The sequence below is a fragment of the Colobus angolensis genome, unplaced genomic scaffold (genome assembly GCF_000951035.1).
Source record: "Colobus angolensis palliatus isolate OR3802 unplaced genomic scaffold, Cang.pa_1.0 Scaffold279, whole genome shotgun sequence".
Lineage (NCBI taxonomy): Eukaryota > Metazoa > Chordata > Mammalia > Primates > Cercopithecidae > Colobus > Colobus angolensis.
Window position 1 is genome coordinate 856,386 of NW_012116032.1, and position 20,476 is coordinate 876,861.

A 20,476-nucleotide genomic window follows, 5' to 3' on the forward strand; every position below is an offset into this window, starting at 1 on the left:
AGACTCAATCTCAAAAAGAAAAGAAAACAAAAGTTGTTTTAGAATAATTATTCATGTACATATGAATTAAATAAGCTCTGTGGGCTTGCTTATGAATCTAAACAAGGATTAATTAAATTCCAACACAGTTAATTTAAATTGTGCTTGCAGAGTACAATTGTGTATTATATACCCTGCATATTTATCTAGTTTACTTTTTAATATATTTGCATCTTATCCTTCTAATTATATTGTAAATTCCTTGACAGTAAAAATCATCGCTAATATTTCTTTACTCTCCTCCACATCTTCTAGCTTGGGGATTCTGACTAGTTGGCTAGTGGGTTATAATAGCAGTGGCAACCAGTAGACAATGGAATATCTTTTAAGCCATTTTCCTCGACATATTCCCTAATGGGGTACTAATTGTCCAGTGAAAAAGATTCAAACACAGATGCTAAAAGAAATGGAGCTTTGAATAATCCACTGGTTTGGTTACTTTTTATAATAGCTCATTTGTCAATTATCCCATAACTCAGCCACTCAACTAAATTCTAAGTTACCAATAGAACTGAAGAATTTATATATCAATATCACACACAGAATGTATAAACACATGACCACTTAGCTGTGAGTGTGCACATGTGCCTTAAGGTGTATCATTCTAACTTTGTTGGGTATTTATTCCAAAAGTATCTGTTTGTATGTCTGATTGCATTTCCTGGACCCTTTCTATTTGATTTTTAAGGAAAAAAAGTACAAGGGAGGGATATTAAAAGAGAAAAAGTAATTCATTGATTACCAAACATATTGGGAAACTCCCATTATTTAAATGTAAAAACAATATACAGCTCACAGAATGCCACAGTTCAGGGAAGGAAAAACTGGTATGTGTTGAGATTGAAAATGATTCTTTTATAAATGAAGTTGACCAAAATTTCCAGCAGGACTGTTGCCTGAAGGAAAGTTCCTAGGCTCCAGCCTCTGTTATGCCTAACAATGAACCATACAAGTCTGGACAGATGGTTGGATTCCAAAGCGTTTCTCATGTTACAGTATTTTCTTCCTATTGTCTCCTCTGAATTCTACAGAGAAAAGGGAAAATGCTGCAACTTTCAAAAAGTGTAAAGAATATCTTCAGTACATTTCTGGGGAATTGCAAGTACTAAACATGAATTACCTTGGAAATCTCTTCTTCCTTTTTAGAAATGTTGTCTCGGCTAAAATATGATTTTTTATTGTGGATGGTGAGATTTATCTAACTTATCTTTATAGGTAGAAATACAGAATAGGAGGTGTATTTATGTCTTTTTCTAGAAGATCTCTTCTACGCTCCTTGTCTCAAAACATGGTAACACTGTCCATTCAGTTTTGGGCTATGGTGAAGGAGAAACTGGTACTCATTCTTAATAGCATTCATATCCATCCAATGCCAATATTGCATTTATTCCCCAAACAGCTCTCAATTCTGTCCAGTTTTCTACATCTGTAATACTATCGCTCTGGTCTAAAGTCCTGATACTTTTCACATGAATTTTTGCAATAATACCTAACTGATCTGCCTGCAGTTACCTCCCTGCAAACCCCCACCCCGAACTACACACTACAGCTAAAACAGAGTGATTTTTTCCAAACGCAAATCTGGCCAGGGTCCTCCTGCTACCCTAAGAGTTTCCTAGCACTTTTAGGGTAAAGGTACAATTTTTTACCAGGCACACACAGGCCCGCACGGCCCCTATTTACCTCCCCAGTCTCACCTCATATCAACTTTCTCCTTTTATCTCTAGTTCAGCCAACCTGTCCATCTTTCATTCCCTCTCTAGTTCCTTCTACATTCCCCATCATTTTAACTTCATTAAGCCCTATCACTCTTTGAAAGCTTGACTCAGGCATCACATTCTCAAAGAAGCCTCCCTTGATCTGCCCTAGCTTTACTCAAGTGATTAGGTCAAGTCCTGTTGTTTGCCTTCATACAACTGCATGCCCTATCTCTCTTTCACATCACTTAGACAAAAGGAAGAGATTTATGATCTTGTACATCAGGAATTGGTGTTGCAAGTGAAGAAACCAAATCAAATAAGTAATTTAGTAATCAACTTCTAAAATTCAAGCCAATATTTCTAACCACACAAAAATATACATACATAAAAAACGATATGTAAGGGTTCTCAAAAGAGCTAGGGAATTTCTTAATAAACAAATATCAAATATTCTTTGGCAATAAACAACATATAGTCTATTTAGACTGCTGCTGAGTATGTAATTTATGAGCTAGAAGCATCTTAGCAATTGTTCCAACCAACTCCCTCAAAAATACAGATGAGAAAAGTCAATCTCAAAAGTGGATCCAGAAGTCTTACAAATAGTTAATGACAGTATAAAGTGGAATTAATCAACAAATATCTGTTGAACACTCTTGTAAGCATTAGTTTCCTATTTCTAGGTCCTCTTTTCATTACTATATGCTGTTTCCACTTAAGTCATTTACAGAAACAGAGGAATTAAAATTTACTTTAATTTGTCAACGTAAAGACTACTTTCTTTTTTTTTTTTTGAGACAGAGTCTTGCCCTGTCACCCAGGCTGGAGTGAAGTGGCACGATCTTGGCTCACTGCAAGCTGCATCTCCCAGGTTCACGCCATTCTCCTGCCTCAGCCTCCCAAGTAGCTGGGACTACAGGTGTAAGCCACCACAGCTGGCTAATTTTTTGTATTTTTAGTAGAGACTGGGTTTTACCATAGCCAGGATGGTATCTAGCTCCTGAACTCGTGATCCGCCTGCCTCGGCCTCCCAAAGTGCTATGATTACAGGCGTGAGCCACTGCGCCTGGCCTACTTTCTTTTTTAATTTTATTTTAATTGACAGATTAAATTGTATACATTTATGGTCATACATTGTAGAATGGTTAAATCAAACTAATTAACATTATCTCATATACCATTATTTGTGGTGAGAACACTTAAAATCTACTCTCTTATATAATATATTGTTTTTAACTATCATCACCATGACATCCCATAGATCTCTTGAACTTTTTCCTCCTGTCTAACTGAAATTTTGTATCCTTTGACCAACATCTCCTTAATTTCCCCATCCCACAGTCTCTGGTAACCACCACTCTACTCTCTGCTTCTATGAGTTCAACAAAAGGCTACTTTCTACCTTAAGGGAATGATAGAGCACTAAGAAAACATAAGCCTTTAGACAAAAGCATGATGTGCTACTAAAATTATATTATAATGCAGTTTTATTTCTTTGTGTATGAGCTCTTCCTATTTCTTTGTTACACCTCTATTTCTAGATGAAGTTCTACAAAAGAACGCTGGGAAAGAGAACCCCCTTTTTGCCTTAATTTTGGACTTGAAAAAAAATGAGTCTCTGACTTACCTGCAGCTCACTCCAAGCAAAATTTGTTCTTAGCCTTCTAAACCACCAAATGTATATTTTAATCTCAATGCTAACCTCCCATTTTAGCCAATATCTCCCTCTCTCAAGGAATGATGGGAATGGGATATCATTGCTTCAGGGCCTCTTGTTCACTGTAGTCCACTAATTAGCTCTTTTATTAGCTCACTGCAGTACTCAGAAGGAATGAACATATGCTCCTGTACTCTTTCCAATAGCAGTATGAGGATAAAATTCTGAGCAGCCTTTACTGCTTAGTTCTTTTCCTAAGTAGGCAGGCCAATCGCCAGCTTGTGGCATAAAACATTGTGACTTATAGACATTTGAGTTAAAAGAGACATTGGAAACCTTTTAGTTCAACACCCAATCCATGCAGAAATACTTTTTTGAAGTATCCTAAACAGAAAAGAGATTAAACTTGTACAAGTATATCTCGAAGATATTGTGGATTTAGTTCCAACCCTCTACACAGAAGCGAGTATCACAATAAAGTGAGTCACACAAAGCCAGGTGCAGTGGTGCATACCTGTAATCCTACTTGGGAGGCTGAGGCGGGAGTACCACTTGAGCCTAGGAGTTTGAGTCTGACTTGGACAACATAGTGAGACCCATTTCTAAAAAAAATCTTTAAATTAAAAAAAAAATGAGTTACATGAATGTTTTCATTTCCCAGTGCATAATATTAATGAAAGTTATGTTTATGCTGTACTATAGTCTAGTAAGTGTACAATCATATTATGTCTAAAAAAGTACCCAACTTAATTAAGAAATACTTTATTGCTAAAAAATGCTAATGATTATCTGAGCCTTCAACAAGTCCTAATCATTCTGCTAGTAGAGGGTTTTGCCTTGATGCTGATGGCTGCTAACTGATCAGTGTGATGGTTGCTAAAGGCTGGTAAAGGCTGGAGTGACTGTGGCAATTTCTTAAATTAAGACAACAACGAAGTTTGCTACATGGATTCAGTCATCCTTTTCCTAAAGATTTTTCTGTAGCATGTGATGCTGTCTGATAGCATTCACCCATGGTAGAACTCCTTTCAAAACTGCAGTCAATCCTCTCAAATCCTGCTGCTGCTTTACCAACTAAGTTTATGTAATATTCTACATGCCTTGTTGCCATTTCAACAATGTTCACAGCATCTTTACCAGGAGTAGATTTCATCTTAAGAAACCACCTTCTTTGCCCATATATAAGAAGCAATGTCACATTCATTCAAGTTTTATCATGAGATTGCAGCAATGCAGTCATATCTTAGGCTTTGCTATTTCTAGTTCTCTTGCTATTTCCACCACATCTGCAGCTACTTCCACCACTGAAGTCTTGAACACCCCCAAGTTGTCTATGAGGGTTGGATTCAGTTTCTCCTGAATTCCTGTTAATGTGGATATTTTGCCCCCCTCCCATGAATCATGAATGTTCTTAATGGTATCTAGAATGGTGAATCCTTTTCAGAAGGTCCATTAGAAGAATTTGCTTTGCCCAGATCCATCAAAGAAATTACTATAAAAGATATAAACTGTAATCACTATAAGCTATAGCCTTATGAAATTAATTTCTTATAGGACTTAAAAGCGGAAATTACTTCTGGACCCATAGGCTGCAGAATGAATGTTATATTAGCAGGCATAAGAACATTAATCCATTAATCTTGTACATCTCAATCAGAGCTCTTGAGTGACCAGGTACACTGTCTATGAGCAGTAATATTTTGAAGAAAATATTTTTTTCTGGGAGGTAGGTCTCAACAGGGAACTTAAAATATTCAGTAAACCATGTTGTAAACAGATATGCTGTCATCAGGCTCAGTTGTCCCACTTACAGAGCACAGGCAAAGTAGGTTTACTATAATTTTTAAGGGCCTTAGGATTTTCAGAGCAGTAAATGAATACTGGCTTCAATGTAAAGCCACCAGCTCCATTAGCCTCTAACAAGAGAGTCACCCTGTCCTTTGAAGCCAGGCATTGACTCCTTCCCTCTAGATAAGAAAGTCCTAGATGGCATCTTCTTCCACTACAAGGCTGTTTTGTCATCATTGAAAATCTGTTGTTTAGTGTAGCCACCTTCGTCGGTGATCCTTTTCTTTTTTTGAGACAGAGCCTTGCTGGAGTGTGGTGGTGCAGTTACAGTTACTCCAGCCTTGATCTCCTGGCCTCAAGCAATCCTCCTACCTCAGCCTCCTGAGTAACTAGGACCACAGGTGTGCACCACCACACCTAGCTAATTTTTTATTTTTTGTAGCGACAGAGTCTCCCTCTGTTGCCCAGGCTGGGCATCAATTATCTTAACTGGCTTTTCTATATAATTTGCTGCAGCTTCTACATCAGCACTTGCTGCTTCATCTTGCACTTTTATGTTATGGAGATGGCTTTTTTTCTTAAATCTCATGAACTAACCTCTTCTAGCTTCCAACTTTTCTTCTGCAGCTTCCTCACCTCTCTCAGTCTTCACAGAATTAAAGAGAGTTGGGGCCTTGTTCTAGATTAGGGTTTGGCTTAAGGGAGTGTTGTGACTGGTTTAATCCTCTATCCATTAAAATTTTCTCCATACCAGCCATAAGGCTGTTTCACTTCTTACCACTTATGTGTTCTCTGGAGCAGCACTTTTCCTTTTCTTCATGAATTTTTTTTTTTTTTGCATTCACAACTTGGCTATTTGTCACAAGAGGCCTATCTTTTGGCCTATCTTGACTTTCAATATGCCTTTGTCTCTCAGTTTAACATTTCTAGCTTTTGATTTTAAATGTGAGATGTGTGACTCTTCCTTTCACTTGAACACATAGAGGCTGCTGTAGGGTTATTAAGTGACCTAATTTAAATATTTGTGTGTCTCAGGGAATAGGGAGGCCTGAGGAGAGGGAAAGAGATGGAGCAATGAGTGGTCAGTGGAGCAGTCAGAAGACACACAACATTTACAGATTAACTTTGCTGGCTCCCAGACAGTTTGTGGTGCCCCAAAATAATTACAATAGTAACATCAAATATCACTGATCACAGATCACCATAACAGATATAATAATAATGAAAAAGTTTGAAACATTCCAAGAATTACCAAAAAGTGACACAGAGACACCAACGGTTAGACTTGCTCTTAGTGACTAATTCTTCAGTATCTCACTTAAGTGAATGCCCTTTCAAGTAACACAAATTTTGTATTTGAGCACTCTGCTTGTGTTCTTCATCAACAAATACATCAGGATTTTAAAAGAAACAAGCCTGTAGTAACCTCAAGTGTTGTTTTGGCAGTTCTAGCTCTGTAACGTATGTGTGTAATGTGTGTGTGTGTGTGTGTGTGTGTGTGTTTAAACACAAAGTATATCAGGATAACGAAGTATACCTGCCAAGTTAGTATGAAAAACACAAAATTTAGATTACACAGTTAGCTCAGCTTTCATTTTCTGCTCCTGTTAAGTCACAGAATAGAAAATCAGAGAGAGAAAAAGGCTTTCTTGCTATTTCAAATGCAAAGCCAACTTCTTAAAGTTAGTTAAGAAACCATTGGCTAGTAGAGCACATTTAATCCCAACACCAACACAATAATTCACTGCTTTAATATTTTCAGTGATTACTTCATTGCATGCATAAGCTCAGAGACAGAATAACTAGAGCCATCCATATGTCCGTTACTTTCTTCCCTTTCAGACTCTCTTACTTTTGGTAATAAAATTCTACACACCCTCCAGAAGTGTCTAAACCTGACAGCAGCTCCAATATCTATTCTGGCAATGTCTAAGAGAGAATAACTTCCTGTCTTTTGTTTACAATATAATACTTTAACAAAAGAAAGACAGACAAAAAGATTTGTTAATTGAATAATGTGTTTCTATGTATTTTTCAGGCATTGTTTTTGTACAGTAAGTTATTTCATTCTTGAAATTACCTGGACAGCAGTAGCTCATTAATCACACTAATATTTACATAAGAAATCTCTCAACTGTATATAGGTTAAATGACAATATAAGTAGACCCATATGACAGATCCATCCATTTGATAGATTTAGGAAATTGGGTTTTCTGGGATATCAGTCCTCTATTTTACTTGGTAATGTTCTTGGCAGTGAAGAGCTTTAAATTTGGCATTTGTCATTGCCTATCTTGGCCCAAATTATATCATGCTAAATATTATGAAGAATACTGCACAGGGGAAATCAGCAGTGGGTTATTACCGTGTACTAGTGCCTGATATTAAAACTGTTAGCCAGATGCTTCCTGTAGACTTTTAGAGAGCAGAGAGTGTGGTGCCACTGAGCTCCAGAGGCACTGATGTGAAGTATGCAGAAGATAAATAAATCATGCAGTATATTCATTTCATTTGGCCCATGTGATTCCACTGACATCACTGTGGATAAATAACGGGGGTCTGTACCAGGCCCGTCTCGCTTCTGCACTCTGAGGCCTTCGAGGTGCTGCCCATCTAGCCAGGCCCTGAAGTAATTTCACACACTCCTCTAATGAAGTCCTTGGGGGCTGTCATGTATTTTCCTGCGTTTGCCCTATTATCCCTCCCTGCTTGAGTCTTACAGATAATTGATGATACTTCAGTTAATCATCTTTCCCTCTCTTTTGTTCACCAGGTACTTCGGCCTTCAAGGGGCTCCTTTATTGAGAATCAATGTCTGCTCCTAGGTAATTGATCACCCTAGACCCAGGGACACCCAATTCATCGTAATCATCATGAATAATCAAAAAGCGGTAGCTGCACTACTGCAAGAGTGCAAGCAAGTGCTGGACCAGCTCTTGTTGGAAGCGCCAGATGTGTCGGAAGAGGACAAGAGCGAGGACCAGCGCTGCAGAGGTGAGGTTCTGATGGGAGGCACCAGGGGTGAGCCAGCAGGTTCACTCTCCTCTCCCCTTCCTGAAAGACACGTTCTCATCTCTGCCCTATTTTTCTTCGCTTGGCAGATGACCACCGAGAGATGAGTGGATTTCTAGGGCATGAATGGGACATGGGCTGCGGGCGGACGGGCAGGGGAGGAAGCCCACTTTGTTGCAGTGAATTGCTGTCAGTTCTAATTTTAGGCTTCAGTAAACATGAGGCTACAAGAAACAGTTTAGTTCAAGAAGAACAAAGGATCCAAGTTGGCTGGTGCACGTAAATTTCAATTATTAAAAAATTGAAGCAATTTCTGAATGGTGGCACATACTTTTTTTCAAACTAGGATTTTTTGCCTCATCAGTTTCCATAGACTTCTAGGGTTTCCATAAATATGTCATCTCACCAGTCCAACCTCACTTTTTTGATCACCAATACACCCCTCATGATATATTCTCATGCCATTTGTAAAATAAATTCTCTCATCTCGATAAAACTGATTGCATCATTATCAGGGTTTAAGAATTTGGCTTTTTGCTCATTTTAGTGTTTGTGCCATTCAGAGTATTAGATAAGTCATTGTTTGGGAAGTTTCCATTACAAAGTCTAGAACGTTAAAGCAATTCTTGTTTCTTCTTTAACCAATTTTTGAGGGGTAACCTTCTTCTTCTTCTTTTTTTTTTTTTAGATTTCTTTTTAGCATTTCAATAGATTTGCCTCCATTTCCATAAGTACTGTCCTTTTTACATGCTTTTAATATTTTTCTCAGTAGTTTTAGCACATTCCTCACAGAAACAAGATTCCTAAATAAAATGCACACTCCTCGTTTTTTTGCTGTTGCTCATTATGTAACGGGAAAAGGTTCTGGGAGAGTCTTTTCTCCTGAGTTCTTGTACCTAGGCACATACATTTTTACGAGGGGACTGTGGAAGTCTTAATTATTTGTAACCTGTCATTTGTCCTCCTTTCAAGATAAAAATCCCCTACACCCAGTCATTTCACAACCTCAGTTTCTGTGATACACCAACGGGTGACTTTGCTTCCTAGCTTCTTGTGCCTGTCAGCCTGAGATCACTCTCACAGATGTCAGCCTTTGTCAGGGAATGGCAGGTACTTGGCACCTATATAATATGCTCTATGACTGGCCCTAGTTCTCCCCAGGGGCGGTGTGTTGTGTGCTGTTGTTTCCACTAAAGTTTTTCTCTCCCTTTTACTACACCACATCCTTTGTCTCCTCCACCCAAATTCCTTTAAGCTTTGTGTTCTCTCTGGTGAAGACTCTGAGCTCCCAATTGAGTAGCATTTTCTTTTCTTTTTCTTCCCGAGTGCCACAGAATAGGAGACGTAATCAGTTTAGTTCCAGATAAGGCAAATCACGGCTGTAAAATCACTAAATTAGACATGGCCCTTCAGGTAAGCTGCTCGGGGAAGTAAGTGATCACAGAGGCAGAGGAAGCCACTGCTGGGTCTGGGGCTGACTGCCTGGCGCTGGTTGAATCCAATAAACCGACCGGGAAGGACGCCTCCTAAGCTGAGCCATTGGCAGCTGTAGCATCAGCCCAGTCCAAGGGCGGCGCTGCGCGTCCCCCCGAGCCCACCGTGCGGATGGAGTGCAGTCTGCACCGGATCCCTTTCCTAGACAGGTGGCTGCGGAGCGGCTCCAGCAGGCGGGTCGTACCGCCACGGATGTCGTCACCGCATATGCTCCCAGAGAAAGGCATGAGTACAGGGTCGCTTATGACAGCGGGGCAAGCCAGCAGACCCTGCAACACAAACACTGAGGTTTTTCTTCTTCTCCCTCCTCCTCTCGACCCCATCATTTTCCCTCAGAAATCGTCCTTGTCAGCGTGGGTGACTACCCCAGCAACTTTCCCAGAGATGCAGAAGGAACTGAAATCCAGAGATACATTTTAAAAACATAATTTAGAGGCATATTTTATTTCAGGGTGCCCCACAGGACATTCTGATGTGAAGTGTGGGGAAAGGGTGATGTGGAGGAGGCAAAAATGAGTTCGTTGTAAAGAACAGACTTTTCCATTACCATGAAGAAATTTGAAAATATTAACACTATTCAGTCCAAAGTATGATAAAATTCTATGAACCCAGAAATCACATTCCGTTGTCATATGACTCCTCATATTGACTCAGTGTTCAAATAATTTAAATAATTTATTAGCTAAACTGGGACACTTCTGAGAGTGAAAAGGAGCATTGTTAATAAGGACCCTAGGACCACACAGGATGGTCCTAAGTAAACAGGACTAAAGGGTCCTCCTGTCTGTGACTGTTTAGAAATGCTCTTGAATAAATGTTCTCCACAACTATATGGAAAACAGTTTCAGAAGTTGAAATTATGTCTGTGGCTGTAAGAGGGTCACAATGTGGCCACATAAATCCCTAATCCTGTAGGTCTGCTTTCAAGGGGGAGCATCACACAGTAGATGCTCAGTAGTCCTGCACTGCTCAATGGAGATAAGGGGTGATAATTTCAGTGTGATTCCTATAAGCCATCCTTGGTAATCAGTGTGAATCATTCATTGGTATGGCCCATGTGATATCCCCTCAATGCCAAACAGTCCTTCCCCACCAGAAAACTTCCTTACATTTGCCCAGTTGGTGGCTAAATGGTTCATAAAAAGGAATCACAGACCAAGTTAGATTTTCTCTCTCTTTTTTTCTGTTGTTCTTTCTGTCGTATTTCTTTTGCTCTATTTAAAATGTTTCACATAGATATTAGATGAACCATGTCTTTTTTTACAGATGATATAAAAATATTTTCAAAGGGCCAGTTAGAAGATGAACCTTGTCTTTTAATCATACTGGTCTTTCACCCATCATGGTGTGACTTATAAAAATGATGAGACATGATGCTTGTCTTCAGGGAGCTAGCAGTCCAGTGAGAGACAGAAGTAGTTACAGAGTAGTGGGATAACAGCTGAAAAGAGCCTGCTCCCTTGGGTTTGGAAGTGCTCAGAACGGGCACTCAATTCCACTGTGAGGTCATGGTGGATTGAGGAGAAGTGGCAATGTTTGCATTGAGTGCTGAAGCCAATGGGCCTGAATTTGGTCACAAGGCACCGAGGGAAGGCAGTCCAAACAGCCAGAACAGGATCTGCCAAACCACTGAAGACTTTTATTCAGGGCAATGGACTGGTCCATCTTGTTTTTAGAAAAATGAGGATCAACAATGTGCAATAGGAACTGGATGGAGCAAGATTCAGGCGAGAATTACTGCCAAGGAAGAGGAGGCAATGGATTTTAGGAACCACAGCATTTGACAACTAATTAGGTTTGGGGAAGAAGAGAGAACACAAAGTGTAGACTGACTCCTGGGTTTCGAATTTGGGGAACTTAATAAATGGTGGTACCAGACATTAAAATAGAGATTTATAAGGGAAAGTAGATTTAGAAAAAGGTGATGAGTTCAGTTTTGGATGTTGAGCATGAGAGGCTTGCAAGACAAGTACCTAGATATTTATAGCTGGCAGTCATATATACAGGTCCTTTATTTATATGGCAGTCATATATACAGGTCCTTTATTTATATGGCAGCCATATATACAGTCATATATACATAATCCTTTTTCAGAACCCTGGCATCACATGTGTACTTCAGAATTCAGAATTTTTCTAGTGTTAGGAGGGTCTTCCGGTGCATGTACCATATATTACATTCATACTTCAGTAGCAGGTGGAGTGCAGTCAAACACAAAAAATTTTGCAGCAAAACGTTTGATCAATCTCACTGAGTCCTTAACTAGGACTATAAATAACCTCTAGTCAATTCAAGTCTGTTTCGGGTGCCAAACTTAAGAAAAATTTCCAGTTGCCAAAGCTGTTTGGATTTCCGAAGTTTGTATCAGAGATTATGGACCGCTATAAGTAGATTTGGTGCCCATTAAGATATTCAATATATCTACTAATGTGAAACAGGGCCATTTCACAATTAATTTATACCATTTCAAACCTCATTTGTGTTTTTTGTAGTTATTGTCTGTATTTAAATGTATCCATATCGAAGGGATGAGAAAGTGAAGTCTTAGAGAAGCAAAAAGAAGTTGTACAAATTAACACTGCATCACCCACCTGCCACAAGCCCAAAAGGCCATTCCATTTCAGTCCCTTTCTCATTTTACAGGGAAAATAATATTTCCTTCATTCCTTTCTCTGACTCTTCATGCAGAGATAGTCACTAAAGTGCTTTACTTCCTGCTAAAAACCTTTCTTAATGCCTGACTACCCCAATTTACCTGTAGGGCAAAGTAGGCCAGGGCCACCCCTGACAGATAGCTCCTCACTGTTGTTCTTTGAGTCAGAACCAACAACTTAGACCAGCCAGCAAGAGGCAGGGAAAAGGTTTCTCTCTCTTTTTTTTTTTTTTTTTTTTTGCCACTGAGGTGCTTCATCATAACATCGGTAGCTCAACAGCCTTTTCTTTGACTGCAATTTCCTTACCTGAACTCTGACCTTTTCAGCTTCACTCTCCAGCGAGTTAAGGACCCTGATCCAGGAGGCAAAGGAAATGAAGTGGCCCTTCGTACCTGAAAAGTGGCAGTACAAACAAGCCGTAGGCCCAGAGGACAAAACAAACCTGAAGGATGTGATTGGCGCCAGGTTGCAGCAGTTACTGGTAGGAAGAGCCACACCACCTGTTCCTCTGATATCCCCAAGTGAGGCATTTAGACTCTAAGTGGTCTAATAGATTAAATTTCTTTGAAGCACAAGACAGCCCCCTACCCTTATGGTGAGCTCTGCCAGATTGACTAATGTGGGGGAAATAGCTGTTTGAAAAGCATTGCTTGCCCATAAGATCTTGTGTTGTAAAGCCAAATCCAGTAAAAGTGAAGAGTGGTCAGTGGGTCTAACATGAACCCTGTCATCTTGAAATATTTACATATCCTTGGTGGGCCAAAGAAGCAGATTTGATTTCACCATTCCTCACGGCATTTTAATTTTGAAATGCTACTTTCTAAAAGTTGGGTAGCTTAAGAAAATAAATGTGCCCTTGTTTCATCAGTGTGACTTGCTGTCTAAGCTATTAAAGTCTGGCATATTCCTTCCCTGAGCCCCACCTAGGGTCCTGTTGACTTTCTTACATCCTCAAGATTAAGGCTGTTCAGGAAGTATCAAGTCAAAGTCATTGACATGCTTATTTCTCAACTCATTTATTGGAAATTAATTGAACTGGTACCTCTATGACAGATAGGAGAGAGCCTGAGGAGTAGCACAGGAACTCGGATTGCAGCTCGGGATTCAGGCTGTGGTTCTGGGGATGACATAGGGAGAACCATTTTCCTCTTTGATAGCATTGCTTTTTACCCACATTATCTCAGATGATTGTCAAGGAAGAAAGTTTGCTAGTTTATCTTTTCTCAAATAAAAAATTTGTCTGGAGATTGGGCATTAGAAGCATGATAATATCCTAAAATTTTTACTTTATTGGTTTACATAAGATTGTATTTTTGAGTCATCCCAAAATAAATATATAGACATTGTCTTTGCCCATTCAAGCAAAAATCTAAGAAAGATCCCCTGATCTGTAGACACATTAGATACACAAGAGCATCTTTAGAGACTTAATAGAAACAGTAAAACCCCACCTCTCTCATCCTCCGAAAAAACAAACAAAACAGGTTAAGCAGACTGGGAATTGCAAGCAAAGGAAAGTCAATAGTTAAGGAGAACACAATGGTGAGCCAAGGGTTTTAAATAAATGTGGTCAGTATTAGTGGAAAAGTAGAATAAAATAATAACTATAACTTAACTATCATTATAGAGTTTACAAAGTGCTTGCATATGCATCGTCTCATTTAATTCTCGATAGCCTGAGAATGATTCAGATGCTCTTTGACTTACGATGGAGTTGCCCCCAATAAATCCATCATAAGTTGGAAATATAATAAGTCAAACATATTATACATTAAAAATGCATTTATTAAACCTAACCTACTAAACATCATAGCTTTGCTTAGCCTACCTTAAGCAAGCTCAGAACACTTACATTAGTGCACAGTTGGGGAAAACCGTCTAATATAAAGCCTATTTTGTAATAAAGTATTGAATATTTTGTGTAATTTAGTGAATACTGTGCTGCAAGTGAAAAACAGAATGGTTGTAGTCTCCTAAATGTATATTGCTTTCACACCATCGTAAAGTAACAAAATCACAATTTGAACCATTGTAAATTGGGGATCTCCTGTATTACCATTATCATCCCTCTTTTACGAAATAGGAAATTAAGGTGCAGAGAGATTAATTTGCTCAGGGGAACAGACCAGTAAGTGGTGAAATTGTGACTTACAGCCTTCTCCTTCATCGAGCTCCAACTCTCCATCAGGAAGCACCAAGTGAAGAGCTTGAAAACATAGGTAGAAGCCATGAGGTTTGCTTATTGTATCCGAAGTAAGCTGTAGGCCGTCCAGTGACACTTTCTGCATTGATGATGGAAATGTTCTACAACTGTGCTGTTCAATATGGTAGCCGCTAGCCACAGATGGCTCTCAAGCACTTAAATTTGTGGTGAACGAGACCAAAGAACTGAATTTTTATTTTAGCTATTTTTTACTCATTTCTATGTAAATAGTCACGTGTGGTCAGGGCTGCCATTTTATGGGACAGTGCAGCTCTAAAGCAGTGGCTATGAGTGCGAGTGTGAGACCTCCCGACAATAGATTAGCATCACCTGAAAACTGGTCAGAAATTCAAATTCTTGGGCTCAAATCAAAAACCCTTACTGAATCAAACCCTGGGAGTGGGAGTCCAGCAATCAGCATTAGACGAGCCCTCCAGATGATTCTGATGCTAAAGTTTGAGAGCCACTGCTGGCAGGGAAGAGTAGAGTGGCGAGCAAGGGGGAAAGGCAGAGAGCGTGAACGAGGATATAGTGGAGAGGGGCAAGGTAAGGAGTAAGGAGAATCCAGTGAGAAGGCTGTAGGAGACCAGCCCAATAAAAAAATCTCTTTTTCATCAATTCTGGGAACTGTTGTTTAGACTGGAGCCCTCCTGCAAAGGCTGATGGTCACTTTACTTGCTTGGAGATCCCTTGTGGAATTAGCCTAGTGGCATAAAAGAACTTTACAAACCTTCCAAGGAAGGCGAGAGCAAAATGGCCTCGCAAGAGGGAGTGACTCCTGCTTTGACCTTTGGGCTTAGCAGGTTTCTCTGACTTTTGAACATAGGCTGAATGCTGGAGATGTGGCACATCACTATATCTGAGGTTTTACTCCCCTCATTCCATCCTGCAATCACCAGATCCCCGAGCCCTGCCTTCAAAGCTGGTAGTGATATTAGCTTACAAACTGAAAATGATGTTTTTAAACATCATTTAAAAATGTCAGTCCTGCTGCGTTGGGGGTTTAATGTGAGTTGGGAGAGAAGCTGCTCATAGTTGGTAGACTGTTTTAAGAGCCCACTTAGGATACCTCCTGCTATGCCTCTCTGTACTACACAAATTTCACCACTGGAGAAATAGAAGCACAGAGAATTTAAGAAGTTTGAGCCCAGCTCACAAGGTCACTCGGTGGCAGCTCTAAGGGGCACTGTCTATTAGGCCTTCTTTAGTCTCTAATGTATTTAATCTGACAGGTTTTTGAACTCTGAGCATCATTTTCTTTAGCCTGCCCAGCAAGCTATAAATTAAGCAACCACACCTCCTAATGACTTTTAGGATGTTCTCCTGTTGTGCCGGACTCCAAGTGCACAATTGCTAAACCACTCTGTTTTGTAAATACGGAGAACCATAGCACCCTGTGAGTCAGGCGCTCCTAAAATCTATTTTTAAAATCTTAGATTATTAAAAATAGTTTGAATAAATTCCATGATTTGTCTTTGTTTCACTGTATCCCAATCAGGTCGATTTCAATATTAGAGTTTATCAGAGCTGGATGGTCATATTTTCATAACTGATTAATTGTGAAATTCCATTCTCACATAAAAAATAGTTAAAGATTACTGAGTTTGTCTTTTCATGTTTTCTCTCTTATTATAGTTTATTCCTAAATATAAACTTTCTGTGATTTTTTTTTACCTTGAAATGAATTCTTCCCATAAAATGTTTCCCCTCTGTTTTTCAAATTAGCATTGTACTCAGAGCATAACCACTGTGTCTTTAATTCCACAAATAACAGATCGAAGTTGAGCACAGAATGCTTAAGAAAAAGGCAAGTCACAAACAACTGTTTTCCACAGTTCATGAGTTGGTAAAATTAAGAGTCATTTATAGTGTTATTCTCTCGGGCTGAATTTAACCAAGAAAAATGATACATGTTTTGTGTTTTGCTTTCTGGTCTCCACTGTGTTCCCATTTCCTCCCTCCCCACTGCTCTCCTCCCCTCCTCCCTGACTCTCCAATTCCTTTTCCTTTGGTGTGTGGCCACAGACAGAAATTTATGGCAGGGGCCAACCTCCTTTACACTCCACACAAAGCTTGCTGACTTGAGAGAGTTTGTCCGCGCTCTCCCAGAAAAAACACCTGCAGTAGGCTCCCCGAGAAACGTGAAGAGATGGGAGATTAATGTGGCTGTAATAGCTGGGCAGTGTTTTTGGTATTATGCCCTCTCCCTAGGTAGATGGGTCTTTTCCGAGATGATACCAATTATTTATTGCTGAAACATCTGTTGATAACTGCAGCTGCCCTTGTAAAACAAAGCATATCACGGGGTCACAGGCTACGGGGACCTAAAATCCTACCTCATGCTAGTTTCGGTCTATTCAGCAATACCCTCAAGTCCATGGGTTACCGTCATCTTTAATGTCTCATCGTGCCGTAGAAAATACTTTGTAAACACAGAGCTGCCCTGCCCTATAGGCTTTGAAGTATTATTTCATCTTCATTGGTAATTTATATTCCAGGGCCATTGTACTGTGGGAAAGAGAGGGGGAACCTTTTTTGTTTTCCATTTAATTGTATATCGCCTGACACTTTGACCTGTATTATTAGTATTAGTCAGAAAAAGGATTTTCTCCCTCTCTTATTTAAAAATAAAATTTCAAGGGAAAGTAAGCACTCCTTCAGCTCTTTTCACTCAAAACAATGTTTACACTCTGAGAGGGAAAGATGAAAAGCATGAGCAACTTTTTTCAAGTGTCGGAGAAGGGCATTTCAGTCTGTGAAAGAGAACAGTAAGGCCCTTATAAATATCATTCAGCAAAACCTTTGATGGATTTTTCAAAAAGTATTGAAGGCATTTAGCGTTAGCTTCTGTTTAGCTCAGCTTTGGGCCATGGCGGTGGAGTGCTAGCTAGGAAAACCCATGGAATGCTAACTTGCTGCTGAGGTGCGGGGGAAGGACTCAACGTGGATGACACCTTGGGAGTTTTTCTTTCTGTAGTTTTCACTCTTCTAAACAACAACAAAAAATGTCTAGTGAATTAAAAGAAACTATGAAAGTAAAGCTTTCAAAACGTAGAATAAAGGGTGTGTTTGGATTTGCAAGTGGGAACAGATTGGGCTGCAAGGCCAAGAGCTGTGTGATAGCCCTGAGTTTGGACATTGCCTGCACAGGTTTGGGGGTCCTGGTGGTGAAGGAAGACTGGCCTATTTCTGTGGAGGAAGGGGCCTGCTGTCAGTCAGCCCTGGATTTACTCTGGTGCCCACTTATGGAGATGCAAGATGATTTTTTTAGGTTGGCACTAAAAGCACAGTCTGAGGACGTGAAGCAGGCTCAGAAGGAGGATATTCTTTTTTCCATGTTCTTTTCAACTCTACAACCATGAAAAATGAGTAATCTGACAGCCCTGATGTTGTAAATATTTTTGGAAAGTATCTGTGGTGCCTTGGAGAGATTTGAAGAGACACAATAATAATAATAGTAATAATAATAAATGTTTAGTTGTTTCCTTATGCTATTTTGTGGAAAACCCCTGTGGATGAATAAAGTTTGATCAGTTTAGTCCCAAGAAATTTTTTAACTTTTATTTTAAGTTCAGGGCTACACATGCAGGTTTGTTACACAGGTAAACTTGTGTCACAGGGGTTTGTTGTACAGAGTATTTTATCACCCAGGTACTAAGCCTAGTACCCATTAGTTATTTTTCCTAATCCTCTCTCTCCTCCCATCATCCACCTTCTGACAGACCCCAGTGTGTGTTGTTCCCTTCTAAGTGTCCATGAGCTCTCATCATTTAGCTTCCACTTAGAGTGAGAACACTTGGTATTTGGTTTTCTGTTCCTGTGTTACTTTGCTAAGGATAATGGCCTCCAGCTCCAACTATATTCCTGCAAAAAACATGCTCTCATTCTTTTTTATGGCTGCGTGGTCAGAATATTTTTTCTAATATGTCTTTTCGTATTATCTTGGTGCCTTTGACTTGTTGATATTTTTATTTGTGAACGACTTAAGATGTTAGAGGGGTGAGATTTAAAACATAAATAAACATGAATAAATATAAGAGTTGGTCATTGCAAGATTGCAGAAAATGCTTTAAAAATGCCTAGTGTGATTAACTTGTGAGCTCAGGGGATGGAGGAGAAACTTTAGCAAAAGAAACCAAAGTATGAATTTATTAAGAAATGAAATATCAAGTTAAAGAAAGTTTGGAAGTAATAAACTTCCCTCCATGAATAAGCTCTTGGTTAAAAGATTTCCTTAAAACTAATTTTAAAACATTTATTCCGGGTGCCGGTTTTTATATTAGTAATAGAGGATTCAAAAGCAGTAACAGGTGCTGTTTGGATTATGATTCTTTCAGCATTTTTCATCTTACTTGCTTTGGGGCTTTCATAGCAGAAATCCTTTTCATCAGGATGCAAAAAAAAAAAAAGAAAAAAAAAAAAACACCACAAAGTGAAGATAAACTCTGCATTCATTCATTCAACAAACTTTAGTGGGTGTCAGCATGTGCCAGACATTTGATAGAACACTGAGAGAAGTGCAGAAGAAAGAGAAGACCCAGTTCATGTCCTGGAAAACTACAAGAACGAAGAGAGAGGGCAATCCTTGTCAAAGTCCGGCTTATTGGAATGGTTCTTCCTATGCATTGACCTCCTAATATGCGGCAGTTGCTCAATCTATGTTCTTTCAGCTATGACAACAACCCTTAAAGAGAAGTGCTATAATTCCCTTTTCACAGTTAAGAAAATTAATGCTCGGAGAAGTGGTTTTTCAAAGTCACAATTTGAACTCCCCATCTCTCTATGGACAGCTCTGTTCTTTCCATTAAAGGGCACACGAGGAGGGTCATGCAGGCTTTTTGTTTTGTTTTGTTTTGTTTTAAGACAGAGTCTCACTCTCTTGCCCAGGGTGGAGTGCAGTGGCGTGATCTTGGCTCACTGCAGCCTCCACCTCCTGGATTCAAGCAGTTCTCCTGTGTCAGCCTCCTGAGTAGCTGGGACTACAGGCACACACCACCACGCCCGACCATTTTTTGTATTTTCAGTAGAGACAAGGTTATACCATGTTGGCCAAGATGGTCTCGATCTCCTGACCTCATGATCCGCCCACCTCAGCCTCCCAAAGTGCTGGGATTACAGGCCTGAGTCACCACGCCCAGCCTGTGCTGGCTTTTAAGATGTTGAGATACCAGTGGTTGGTCACAGCGGTGGCCAGGGGCCTGATTGCTCCTACTCTTGCCCTGACTAATTCTGGAACCTCTGGATCTTGCCATGATCTGAAAATGAAAGTTTGTCTCAGAAAGAACCTTGCTCCAGCCAAGTGTCTGGTGTCTCTGAGGCTGCAACAATAGTATTTTGTTTAGGTCCCCTAGATAAGATAGCAGGTCAGAAGAATGGAGTATGAGGAAGGGAGCTAAGCTACTTGTCAAAGGCACAAGAGCATGTGGTGACCTGTTGGACAGACGGGGTGAGTGGGCACTGAGTATAAGATTTCAGTCTCGTGATGTGCAGGGCAGTGATGCCTTTGCCTGAGACAGCACGGGAGGAAAAGCTGGCATGTGCTTCCTGGATGTCTCACAGACATCTGAAACTCATGGCCCTTCTCTTCCCTGTTTTCAAATAAGTTCCCCTTTCAGGGTCCAGTAGCATAAGCTGGGAACTTCAAGGTCATTCTTGTCACCTTCCTCTCCCTTGACTGACATATCCACTCCATCACCAAGCTTAGCAGGTCTTATTTTCTAAATCTCTCCTCAGTTCCCCTCCACCCCATCACTACTCCTATTGCAGCTGCAGCTATATCTCACCTGGGCTCCTGCCACTGCTTCCTGAAAAGCCTCCCACATCCACCCCGCTTCACTCCTCCACATCTCTTCTTCATGCACAGAGGTGTTTGTGCAAACTACACCTGTCACCCCAATATGCCTAGGAATGCAAAACTCTGAAAAAAA

General features: G+C 40.0%; 1 protein-coding gene across 3 annotated transcripts in view; it reads left to right on the forward strand.

The window, feature by feature from the left end:
- ALPK1 (alpha-kinase 1) overlaps positions 1-20,476 on the forward strand; it is a 129,324-nt gene that overhangs the window by 56,569 nt on the left and 52,279 nt on the right. Inside the window, exons 3-4 of one of the 3 annotated variants that reach the window (XM_011948359.1) lie at positions 7,959-8,179; positions 12,673-12,827. In XM_011948359.1, the coding sequence (XP_011803749.1) occupies positions 8,059-8,179; positions 12,673-12,827 (276 nt within the window). In that variant the 5' untranslated portion in view covers positions 7,959-8,058. The remainder of the gene's footprint in view (positions 1-7,958; positions 8,180-12,672; positions 12,828-20,476) is intronic. The other 2 variants (XM_011948360.1, XM_011948361.1) reach the window with 2 other exon arrangements.